Source organism: Notolepis coatsorum (assembly GCF_963971535.1).
Source record: "Notolepis coatsorum genome assembly, chromosome: 14".
NCBI classification, from domain to species: domain Eukaryota; kingdom Metazoa; phylum Chordata; class Actinopteri; order Aulopiformes; family Paralepididae; genus Notolepis; species Notolepis coatsorum.
In genome coordinates this window covers 89,187,492-89,199,903 of record NC_140178.1, presented here as the reverse complement: position 1 = coordinate 89,199,903, position 12,412 = coordinate 89,187,492, and the positions used below count along the sequence as shown (strand labels likewise).

At 45.0% G+C, this 12,412-nt stretch overlaps 1 protein-coding gene across 2 annotated transcripts in view; it reads right to left on the bottom strand.

Moving 5' to 3' along the window:
• The window catches only part of rtbdn (retbindin), a 15,505-nt gene extending 11,609 nt beyond the window's left edge, over positions 1-3,896 (bottom strand). The window contains exons 1-4 of one of the 2 annotated variants that reach the window (XM_084328515.1): positions 3,773-3,896; positions 2,485-2,653; positions 1,144-1,243; positions 289-417 (exon numbers count right to left, since the gene is read on the bottom strand). In XM_084328515.1, the coding sequence (XP_084184641.1) occupies positions 289-417; positions 1,144-1,243; positions 2,485-2,644 (389 nt within the window). In that variant the 5' untranslated portion in view covers positions 2,645-2,653; positions 3,773-3,896. Of the gene's footprint in view, positions 1-288; positions 418-1,143; positions 1,244-2,484; positions 2,665-3,772 lie in introns of both variants that reach the window. The other variant, XM_084328516.1, reaches the window with a different exon arrangement.
• Between the last annotated feature and the right edge of the window lie 8,516 nt (positions 3,897-12,412).

The window sequence follows — 12,412 nt, the reverse complement described above, 5'->3', positions numbered from 1 at the left end:
CTTCGACAGTCAACCATGTTATTAGACATGTGAAGGGGACAACATGACGATGTGTTAGGTGAGCTCACCAACATGTGAAGGGGACAATATTACGATGTGTCAGGTGAGCTCACCAACATGTGAAGGGGACAATATTACGATGTGTCAGGTGAGCTCACCAGCATGTGAAGGGGACAACATTACGATGTGTCAGGTGAGCTCACCAGCATGTGAAGGGGACAACATTACGATGTGTCAGGTGAGCTCACCAGCATGTGAAGGGGACAACATTACGATGTGTTAGCTCACCAATCACGGCAGAGGCTGTGGCAGAGCGGCACGGCCTGGATGTAGGAGGAGCGCTGAGGGTGGGGCCAGCGAGCAGCGTCAGGGGAACAGCGGTAGAAACAAGACACACGCTTCAGGAAGCCTTCACACCTGGATAGATAGATAGATAGAAAGATAGATAGATAGATAGATAGATAGATAGATAGATAGATAGATAGATAGATAGATAGATAGATAGATAGATAGATAGATAGATAGATAGATAGATAGATAGATAGATAGATAGATAGATAGATAGATAGATAGATAGAAAGATAGAAAGATAGAAAGATAGAAAGATAGAAAGATAGATAGATAGATAGATAGATAGATAGATAGATAGATAGATAGATAGATAGATAGATAGATAGATAGATAGATAGATAGATAGATAGATAGATAGATAGATAGATAGATAGATAGATAGATAGACAGACAGATAGATAGATAGATAGATAGATAGATAGATAGATAGATAGATAGATAAACATACATTATATACATACATACATACATACATACATACATACATACATACATACATACATACATACATACATACATACATACATACATACATACATACATACATACATACATACATACATACATACATACATACATACATACATACATACATACATACATACATACATACATACATACATAGACAGACAGACAGACAGACAGACAGACAGACAGACAGACAGACAGACAGACAGACAGACAGACAGACAGACAGACAGACAGACAGACAGACAGACAGACAGACAGACAGACAGACAGACAGACAGACAGACAGACAGACAGACATACAGGCTGGTGGGCTGGTCTTACAGAGGACTCAGCTGACCACACTTGTCCCAGGGGGTGTTCTTGTTGCTGGTTGTGGGAACATGAGTCAAGTCCTGGATGTCATTCTCAGTGCAACAGGCATCTAGAGATAATAAAGTACATGGAAACATGTCAGCCCGTTGGAAGAGGACAGTGGTTCTCAACCTCTTATGTGTCAAGGAGCCCAAAATGGATACACATTAAATGGTTAATGGTAAATGGTGCATTTATATATCGCTTTTATCAAAAAAATTGACCGTTAATAAACACCAGCGGCGGAGGCAACCATGCAAGGTGCCAACCGTCTCATCAGGAGCAGTTAGGGGTTAAGTGTCTTGCTCAAGGACACTTCGACACGCTGCCCGGGAGGAGCAGGAATCGAACCTGGGAACCTCCGGATTACCAGACGACTGCTCTACCTCCCGAGCCACTGTCACTCCGCATTAGGCTTCTGAATCCCATTTGATAAGATTTCTATCAGGGACTCCCATCTGAAGTGTGTTGTTATACATGACTTAGTCCAGAATTTCTAGTGAATTAAACTGTGAAATTAAACTATTTCCCCATTTTTCTGGGGACCCTATGGAAGTTCCTCAATAACCCCCGGGTCCCCAGACTCCATGTTGAGAACCAGTGGAGTAGGATGTTCTGCCTTTTATCTTGGATTTAATTATCATATTTATCCTGGCCTGGTTCAAATTATGTATTCCCATCATTGTACTTTATTTTTTCACTTGTGAATATATATATTTTTTTATCTACTTTTTCTCCCATTTCTAGTTTTCTCCCATCCCAATTTCGTATTGTCCAATTCTACCCTCCCCTGTCTTGATCGCTGTTAGGCCATGCCTCCCACAGGCCGGCTGCAATGTGGACGAAGTCTTGCATCACGTGTCCCCTCCGGTACACAAGGAGGCAGCCGTCGCATCTTTTCACCTGCACAGCGCGATCTCTCAGCGGCGAGGGTCTGCGTGGGAGGGTCACGCCGCCCCCGTTGCTTCCTGATTCTGCTGCGCAGGCGCACCAACCGACCTGTAGAAGTCGCTGTCCACAACGTCCGATCCCCACCCACCAGCTTCCCACCCCTAACACATGCCAATTGCGTTAGTATGAACGACCAGCCAAGCTGGTAGCAATGCCGAGAGCTGGGCTCGAACCCAGCATCTCCTGCATTAGTGGCGAGCGCCTTGCCCACTGTGCCACTTAGCCGCCCACTTGTGAATATTTTTCTGACTGATTAACTCTTAAAAAAGAAGATTTGAAATGAAGTATATCACAACAAACATATCAGTCTTTGTATTCTAATGTGATAAACGACCACAGATTTTGCAGTCAGTCACTCACTGTCGGCATAGAGCGTGCACTCCTTCAGGTGTGGTTCCGGACTGGGCGTGGCCTTGTGGTTTCCGTCTTGCAGACACACCCCCTCCGAATTGATGCGGCCAATCAGCACAGCCGCCAAATAAGTACAAACCAATAGCAGCGAATGTGTCGTGATACCCATCTCTTCAACCTGCAACAGGCCTACAAAAGGTTACTTAAATTCAGCACCTTGGACAGCGGTGAACTGACATGGCGTCCAATAGGGCCTTTTACAGTCCATGAAACAAGACATCATCACTATCACAGTCACTCTCAAGGTGACCGTAGAAGAAAAACAAGACATTGTGAATCAATATGCTTTAATTATGTCAACAAATGTCATATAAGATACCAACGGACCAGATTCAAATATTGTTACGTCTTGCGTTTACATCATTTATAGATTTGAATCATTAGTCTACTGCAGTTCGTATAGCTGCCTGTCTTACTCGTCGTATACCTTCTGTCTATCTGTTTAGTGAACTGTCTGTCTGTGTGCAGTGACCTAATAGCAGGGACAAGCCTAATTAGGGGGGATTCGGGCATCATGCTGAGATTGGTGATATGCTTAGTTTAATCTGACAAACGGGTAAGAGCAAGAGGTGTAACCCACACAAGACTAATTCAATAATCTTGTCCATGTCCAGAGTGTCCGTATTTTGAACGATATTGTAGAATTAAACAAATAAATCAGACGTATACGAATACATTTCCACTGTTCATGCTTATAATATAATATATATTATACGTGTAGGCGACCCCAAAATAAAACAAATAGTAGCTCATATTTCTTGTTAATATTTAACTATTTAAATAATTCATTTTCAACAAAATCAACAAAACTAGGCAGTAAATTACATACTAGTCACACAAGCCTGAAATACAACATACTAGAAGCTTTGTTATGATGATGACGCAGGTTTGACAGCACAACATTCATCCGTTAATTACAGAGAGGGTGACTAAAAGGCTACTCATTTGAGGTATTATGCCTAATCGCACGTATTATTACAATCAGTTATAGGCTACGACCGACATTTAAACTAACCATGAGCAATTAGGCAAAAACTATGTATTTAACACTACACGTATGTAAGAGAGATAACTGACATTTCGATATTCCACCTGTAAAAGCTGCAACTTTAACACTTTAACGAAACACGCAGATCAAACACCGAACTGTCAGATCAGGTGTTGCTTTAAATGCATTGTATTAGCCTATATACATCGACTGTCTGCAGTGCTTTGATTGTTGCCTGTTTTGCGCTACCTGTCGCTGACTCGCTGGGGAAACGATGCTCCGACTAAATCCGCTTCTTTTGTGATTCTGATTGTGTATCTCCGGTTTCGTGCTGTCGAGTCGGTGGCACTTATGTATATGCAGCTCCTCAGTCAGGCTCCGCACTCGTTATGATCCGCCTGCCCCGGGGCCGCCTACTATTCAATGGTTTAACTGAAGGGCATGTCAGTCCCTTCCGCCAAACACCCACCCCCATCCTGCCCCCTGCTGGGAATTCTCTCTCTCTCTCTCTCTCTCTCTCTCTCTCTCTCTCTCTCTCTCTCTCTCTCTCTCTCTCTCTCTCTCTCTCTCTCTCTCTCTCTCTCTCTCTCTCTCTCTCTCTCTCTCTCTCTCTCACACACAAACAGGGCAGCAGCAGCAACAACAACAACAACAACAACAACAACAACAAACGATTTGGTCCACTTATAGTCTAATGTAAATCTGCTAAATGGGTCTTGTTTACAGCTGCACACCTCAGTAAATCAAGATAATCTTGTATAGTCTCAACCCTAAATTAAATACCTCCACTTCACCACCTAAATTGGATCCTTTTCTGGTGGCAGAATGGATAAGACAGTGTTTAACAAACACCTGGTCACATGGTGCTGGTGAGCGGAGCATTCATGGTCCGAGGCCGTCGTAGGACAGGTGCCGATTGCCAAGTGCCTGGTACTACCAGGCTGGTAGTACCATAGCAGCGTCACATATTAAAACGCTTTATAATCCAGTGGCTTTAATCAGACTGTATTTACCTACTGACCACCATTACATATTAACCGCCCTATTTTCTGAAAATCCACCTAAAAATACATACCTAAGTAAATGGAAGATTGCTCCACTTCTACAAGGTCCATTTGCATGTTCTTGGTATCTATAGGGACATCTATGGATCTCAGGGAATGTATTCCAACTGTCAGAAATATTGTGTCCGTTACTAGGCTTGAGTAAATTGTAATGAACCAAAGGAGAATATCAATTATATATGTATTTCTTTTTTCATCTTTGACGGTGAATAACACCGTGCTAACAATGACCAGACATGAAAAACTGCCACTATGTGAGGATAGGGGTTTTTGCGGAGCCCAATAGCAAACAACAGGAGGAGAGAGAATGGAGCGGTTTAGGGTTCTTTAATTGTACTTCCCCAAACAGACAGAGTTATATCAGGAATGTGCAACAGACACGGGTTAGAATTGTTCTTGGGGGGGAATGAGAACAGGTGCACTCCCAGTGCAGCTGTGGGCAGAGGACACAGGTCTTGTGTCGAGAGAGAGAGCAGGAGCACTCCTTGTGCAGTACGAGACGTCCAGGCAGGAAGGGCGCTGGAGCGGGGGTCCTGGGCACAAGAGAGACAAGATTAGAGAAGGGACAACAACAAGAGTAGGTCTAGCAGGTCTTCAGGTAGAGTTGTCGTACCTAGGTAGGCAGTTTAACACTGCGACGCCGGATGACAGGATCTGCCAGGTGATATAGGGACCGCCTGATGAGGGAATCCCTCACAGCCGCGCTGATTGATCCTCATCTGGCAGCGCGGGAACGCTCCAGCAGGAAGCTGCCCATGTATGGGCGCGTCAGGATGAGGGCAGAGGAAGGGCCGAGCCCTGATCGTGACAGGACCCCCCCCTCTACGGGCGCCTCCTGGCGGCCCTCCAGGCTTGTCCGGGTTATGCTGATGGAAGTCCCGGATGAGGTCAGGATCCAGGATCATCCCACGGGAGACCCAGCTACGCTCCTCCGGGCCGTAGCCCTCCCAGTCCACGAGGTATTGAAACCCTCGGCTGCAAGGACGCACGTGAGACCACCGGCTTCAACTGTGAGACATGGAAGGAGGGGTGAATGCGCATGATGGAGGGGAGCTGGAGTTTGACGACTGAGGGGTTGATAATGGACAAGATCTTGTAGGGACCAACAAAACGGGGGGTGAGTTTGCGGGACAAAGACTTGAGTGGCAGGTCTCGGGACGAGAGCCAAACCATCTGACCTGGTTGGTAGTCGGGAGCCGGGGTCCGATGGCGGTAGGCGAAGCGACGGTTCTGCTCAGCGCGCCCTCGTGTCCTCCCATATCCTCCTGCAGCGGCGAAGGTGGTCCTGCACCGATGGAACGGCAATCTCCTCCTCCTGTGCAGGGAACAGCGGGGGTTGGTAGCCCAGAGAGGACTCGAAGGGGGACTGACCTGTGGCCGCGGAGGACAGTGAGTTGTGGGCGTACTCAATCCACGGCAGGAAAGTACTCCAGCCGGAGGGGTCCCGGGTCGTCACGCAGCGGAGGGTGGACCCCAGGTCCTGGTTGGCCCGCTCCGACTGACCGTTGGTTGCTTGCTCCGCCATTTTTCATCAGATTGCAACACAGTTTTTTGCTAGACATTCACAGAAAGGTAGAGAAACTAACTGCGTTATAGTTTATGCCAATAATGTTCAGGTCTGTGGTTGATAATCCAGAAAAATAAGTTCTGGCAGTGTCATGTCTCTTGTGCTTTGAAGTGTCATGTATGTCTCTTGTCCCTGTTTTGTCTTGTCTTGTCTTGAATGTGTAGAAATGCAGCTGTTTGCCGTATCATGCTCTAAATTGCCCCTTGCGGGACTACAGTTTTTTTAATTGAATTGAATTGAATAAATAAAAAAGGAAATCCACAAGTCATATGATTGACAGGAGCTGGCTTGAGCTGGGTAGTGTCGTTTTTCGAAATTCCAACGGCCATTGAAAGCCCTGGGTCTCCTCTCCTCATATGACTACAAACTAAATGGCGGCGTGCATTTCCTTCCGTCGATATTCGCTAGTTTCTGAATAGATTTCCAAAACTCATATTTCACTAATAACACTTTAACCTATTGGTAAACAAACATATTGCTGAAAATATACACTATGACTGCTGTTTTGACAGGGTTAGGGTCTTTACTCTTGGCTACATTGTCATTTGTGGTCCACCACCGGACTGCTCGGGCTTAAGAGGTTCAGATTGTACCTATATAGTGACACCGTTACATATTAAAACACTTTATAATTCAGTGGCTTTAATCAGACTGTACCCAGTGACCACCATTACATAATAAAACACTTTAATCACAGTGTATGTATATCAGTTTATAATTCAGTGGCTTTAATCAGACTGTACCTAGTGACCACCATTACATAATAAAACACTTGAATCACAGTGTATGTATATCAGTTTATAATTCAGACTGTATGTGGAACAGTGTGGCTTTCATCAGACTGTACAGTATGTGGAACAATTTGTCCTCATCATAGGTGTCCTGTTTTGACCTTGGTTTCAACAGCATTGTTCGCAGGTGTCGCTGAGTCACACCTGCCCTCTCCCAGCGGCACGACATTCACCTCCCACACACACACACACACGCACGCACGCACGCACACACGCACGCACACACACACACACACACACACACGCACACACACACACACACACACACACACACACACACACACACACACACACACACACACACACACACACACACACACACACACACACACACTGAGGTCAGAGTTTTTTTAAGGTGTGGAGGTGAGGTGAGGTGAGGTGAGGGAAGAGCTGAGATTTGATCCTGCACCATCTGCTGAGGACAGGGAACACAGATCTCTGTGGAACACAACGCTATTAACCCAACAATGCATTGAAGAAACCCATGTTCTAATACAGCCTGGTTCTGTATTTTAACCCATCAACGTCTGGAAGCCACAGCTGTATACTATACAAAGGAAAATAGAAGTACCTTACATACACATGTAGAGGGTACAGATATAGTGGTATAAATACACAGAGAGTACAGATATAGTGGTATATATGTAACGGATGGTATCGTGAAGCGCAGTCAAGAAGGGGTGAGTAGCGGTGCTATGGGTTAAACTCACTCTCACATCCTCAAAAGACGCATAAACCCATTACTTAGAAGTGGATTCACCTCTTGGTATAGCGGTCTTGTCATAATCACAGCAAGAGCGTTCTTCACTCCTCCTCATTCCCCCCTCACATTCACCACACGCCCTCCTCACTCCTCTTCATCACGCCTTCCTTCCATCCACCACGGAAGCCTCACGCCCATATATGGTCAGCACCCCTTCACCCCCTGTCACTCAACTCAGCTGCACCTCATCCCCTGATTCGCACGCTGCCAGGCACCTCACTCCTCACAGCTGTATCCCATCCCCTGTTGATGAAGACCCTACTTCTACCGGACGACGCTGACCAGAAGTCGTTGTGGTGTTAGTATCATTATAGGTACGACGCCTCAGTCCGAAGACCTGCTAGACATCCCAGTGTGATTATTCCCTGTTCTAACTTTCCTCTCTTGTGCCTAGGACCTCCATGCCAGCGTGCCCCTGTCTGGACCCCCTGGAGCTTACCAAGGAGTTCCTGCTCTCTCTCTCGACACGGACCTGTGTCTTCCGTCCGCAGTAGCACTGGAGTGCACCTGCTCCCATTACCCCAAGAACATTCCCAATTCATATCTGTTGTACATTTCTGGATGTAACTCTTGCCTACTTGGGAATACTATTAAACAACCTGAAACGCTCCATTCTCTCTTCTCCTGTGTTCAGCGATTGGGCTCTGCTTAAAACCCATTCTCACAGGTCTGTGTTGCTGCCTGCGGTGTGGGAGACCGGGGTTCGACTCCCACTCGGGGCATCGAAGTTTGAGGTGACGTTGTCACAACCGTTACAATGGTGCCGGGACCCGGATGCCTTGGGTGGAGTGGAGTGAGTTTGAGAGGGTGAGTGTAATGGATGGTATCGTGAAGCGCAGTCAAGAAGGGCTGGGGTGAGTAGCGGTGCTATGGGTTAAACTCACTCTCACATCCTCAAAAGACGCATAAACCCATTACTTAGAAGTGGATTCACCTCTTGGTATAGCGGTCTGTGTTGCTGCCTGCGGTGTGGGAGACCGGGGTTCGACTCCCACTCGCGGGATCAAAGTTTGAGGTGACGTTGTCACAACCGTTACATATACACTTATTACATGGAGTTTTAACATTCGCCGAAATGCTTGATTGTGATTGGTCAATAGCCCCCGACAGCGGTGAATTATTTTTCGATAACCACCGGTGATTATTGTTTTTCGCAGCTGGAGTAATCAAGCCCCACTGACACACACTGTTTCAGTGCAATTAGACACACCTGCCGGTAATATAATAATAATAATAATAATAATCACTTTATTTGGGCTGACAGAGCCACAGAACAACTGCGTCTGCATTTGATCTCGTCTTGTCGATTTTGTAAAATGAATTAGGTATATTGTTAGTAAGTTAGCCATGTAATAAGCGGGATAATGTATAGCTATACTCGGTCATCATCGCAAAATAATTGACCTTCACTGACGTTTAAAACACCTCGCCGAGGCGGCTTGGTATTTTAAACTCCATGTCGGTCAATTATTTTGCGACAATGACCTCGTAGCTATACATTATCCCTTACATGTAGAGAGGTACAGATATAGTGGTATATATACACATGTAGAGAGTACAGATATAGTGGTATATATACACATGTAGAGAGTATAGATATAGTTGTATATATACACATGTAGAGAGTATAGATATAGTTGTATATATACACATGTAGAGAGTATAGATATAGTGGTATATATACACATGTAGAGAGGTACAGATATAGTGGTATAAATACACATGTAGAGAGTATAGATATACACATGTAGATGACTACTATGATCTACAAAGGCAAACAGCAGTTACCACATTTACAGATTTCCGCCTATTCTAATTCTTCAGTGTTGTTCTGTATTCCTCAACCTGAATGTTACCTGCCAGTGTCAGATACCCATCTTCTGTCTATCCTAATGCTCTAATCCCACCTCCTGCTTCTGTATCTTTAACCCTGAATGTTTCTCCACCTGTCAGAGACCCATATTCTGTCTATCCTAATGCTCTAATCCCACAGCGTTGTTCTTCTCTACCTGAACATTAGCCCACCTGTGTCAGTGACGCGGACGGGGTTGTTGACAGGGATTATAATCCTTCTGTCCTGCCATAGCTCCCGCCTTTTAATCTCACTTCCCCTCAGACCTAATCCCCAGCTGCCAGCGACTCCCTGGGGGCCCTCCCCTCCTAAGGGCTTTTTGGCCCCAAGGAGCAGATGGGTCGTCTTATGGCCTAGATATGCCTGCCTAAAACAAAGACTGTGAAATTGGTGACATGCCATAGACATGATGCCAGAACCCGGCCAGGGAGAAGGGAGAGACAGGACAGATTGCGCATCAAATAAATATACAGCTTTACTGAACATAGAGAGGTCTCTGTGGGGAAGCGGTTTATTGTCTGTGTGTCTGTCTGCACACGCCTCTCTGATTCATACAGCGTGGGCTCAGGACAGGGAATAGGTGGTAGATAGAGAGGATACTGCAGGAGCTTTATTTCGCCTGTCATTGCTGCTCCAATAACTGTCATGGACTTGGGTTCAATGGCTGTACATATTGTGGCAGATCTCACCCACCCCTCTCATGGATATGTGAAGGAAGGGAGATACACTGTAAAAACTGAGCGTCCTCTTGTCACTTTTAAACGATCAGCTAATTTTATTCAACTAAAACGGTGTAAAATGTCATTCGTAAATGGTTCAAATTCATTGAATTCAGCTCAATTCGATTTCAAACGGCAAATTTTTTAGTATGTATAGGTTACTAATAATTATTTAATAAATATTAATTAACCCCAATCCCAGTTTTTACAGTGTACTATTGCCACAGAAGGAGTAGAGACAATTAGGTAGCTGATTAGTACTGATAGAACACACCTGCGGATCATTAGGTCACCCACATCTCACGTGCACACACCCCAGACACACACACTACAAAGCCACTAGGTTAGTCAGGAGTAAATTGAGTGGAGGTGAGGTTGGAGTTGTTGTATTGAGAGAGAGAGATTGAGTTATTCTGAGTTGTGTAAGGTGAGAGGTAGTGAGAGGAGAGGTGAAGGCGAGAAAGTGTTCATTGTGTACGGACCCTGGACTCGCTGAGAAACCCCCTTGTGTACTGACCCTGGACCGGACGACTACCCTGAGTATTGAACAATCCCTTTTTCTGTCTGCGAGTCTGTCTTGTGTTTTTGACCATCGGACTGTTTACGACCATTCTCTTGCCTATCAAACTGGATTCTGCCTTAATTCAATAGATATTCTTATTGATTGATATTGCTCTTGTGTGGACATTTGAATTTGTTTGTATTTGAACCGTGGCGAGTCTGGACCCCACCAGGCTCATCACAATATCTTGTGCCTATATATGTGGCAGTGGTGGTGAAGGAGGCAATTTCCACCCTACATTGTGGGGAGTGCTTTGAGTGTCTAGAAAAGTGCTATATAAATATAATGAATAATAATAATAATAATAATAATAATAATAATAATAATAATAATAATAATAATAATAATAATAATAATAGTAATAAGTACTTTGTGCTTTGATGTGTGCTGATGGTGTCTTCTGAGTATGTGATCATGATAGTTTAACGTTTTAATGGTTTAATGTTTAGTGTTTTTTTTTCTCAATCAATCAATCAATCAACCAACCAACCCACCAACCAACCAACCAACCAATCAACCAACAACATCTATCTATCTATCCATCCATCCATACCTCCTCATCTGTCCTGTGTCCTGTGTCCTGTCCTCGCCCAGACCATTTCATAACCATGGGGTAGTCGCACACAGAGCACTTTATTTCTGTCTTTAGAGAGGAGTGGGGAGGCAGACAGGCAGCTACAGGCTTCCATGTGGTAATTACGGGACGAATAATGATATCCTTTGTGCCGGAGCTATTCATGGAGCAGTGAGAAGGAGGACAAAGCGGGCCAGCGCTGCTCCCAGTGTGTGTACCCCTGTTTTCATTCACCGCGGTCGGGTCACTGCCCCATCGGAGGCCCTTGCAGGCCCTGGGTTGGCACACGGTGCTTCAACATCCCCGACGTCTCGCTAATTGAAAGACATTCGTTTCCACTATTTAGGAATTCTTTGATTTGATCCACTGACTCATTTCGTTGTGGCTTTAGACTTCAGTAGCCTTATTGATCCGGTGTTTGTACACACACATACAGTAAATAATGATAGATATATAGATTAGGTGACGGTTTAAGGTGAGAAACAGGGACAATGAGGGGATTTGAGGTCTCCTCGTGTGAAGGAGAAACAGAGCACTGACGAGCGCTGCTTTGTGAAGTGCTGTTTTTAATGGTTATGTAAGCAGAGCGTGGCAACACACAACCTGCGCTCTCACGCTAAGGAAAGACAAGAGCAGAGACTGATTGGAATTCTGGTCTTCTCTATCATCAGCCTCATCAAGCGGAAATCCTATACAGAGGATATCTGAGGTGGATTATAGAAACATCGGACCCCCCCCCCCCGCCCCCCCCGCTAAAGCTCTTTAATGCAATCTGGCCACGGGGAAATTATCTGGTATTTTATCCCAGCCACGCACAGGTTGACGGTGACAGGTTGACGGTTGACTCTGATACAAATGTTGTTGTTGTTGTTGTTGTTGTTGTTGTTGTTGATGATGATGATGATGATGATGATGATGATGATGATGATGCTGATGATGATGATGATGGTGATGATTGATTGATGAATTTATTTGATCATTCATAAAAAGATACATA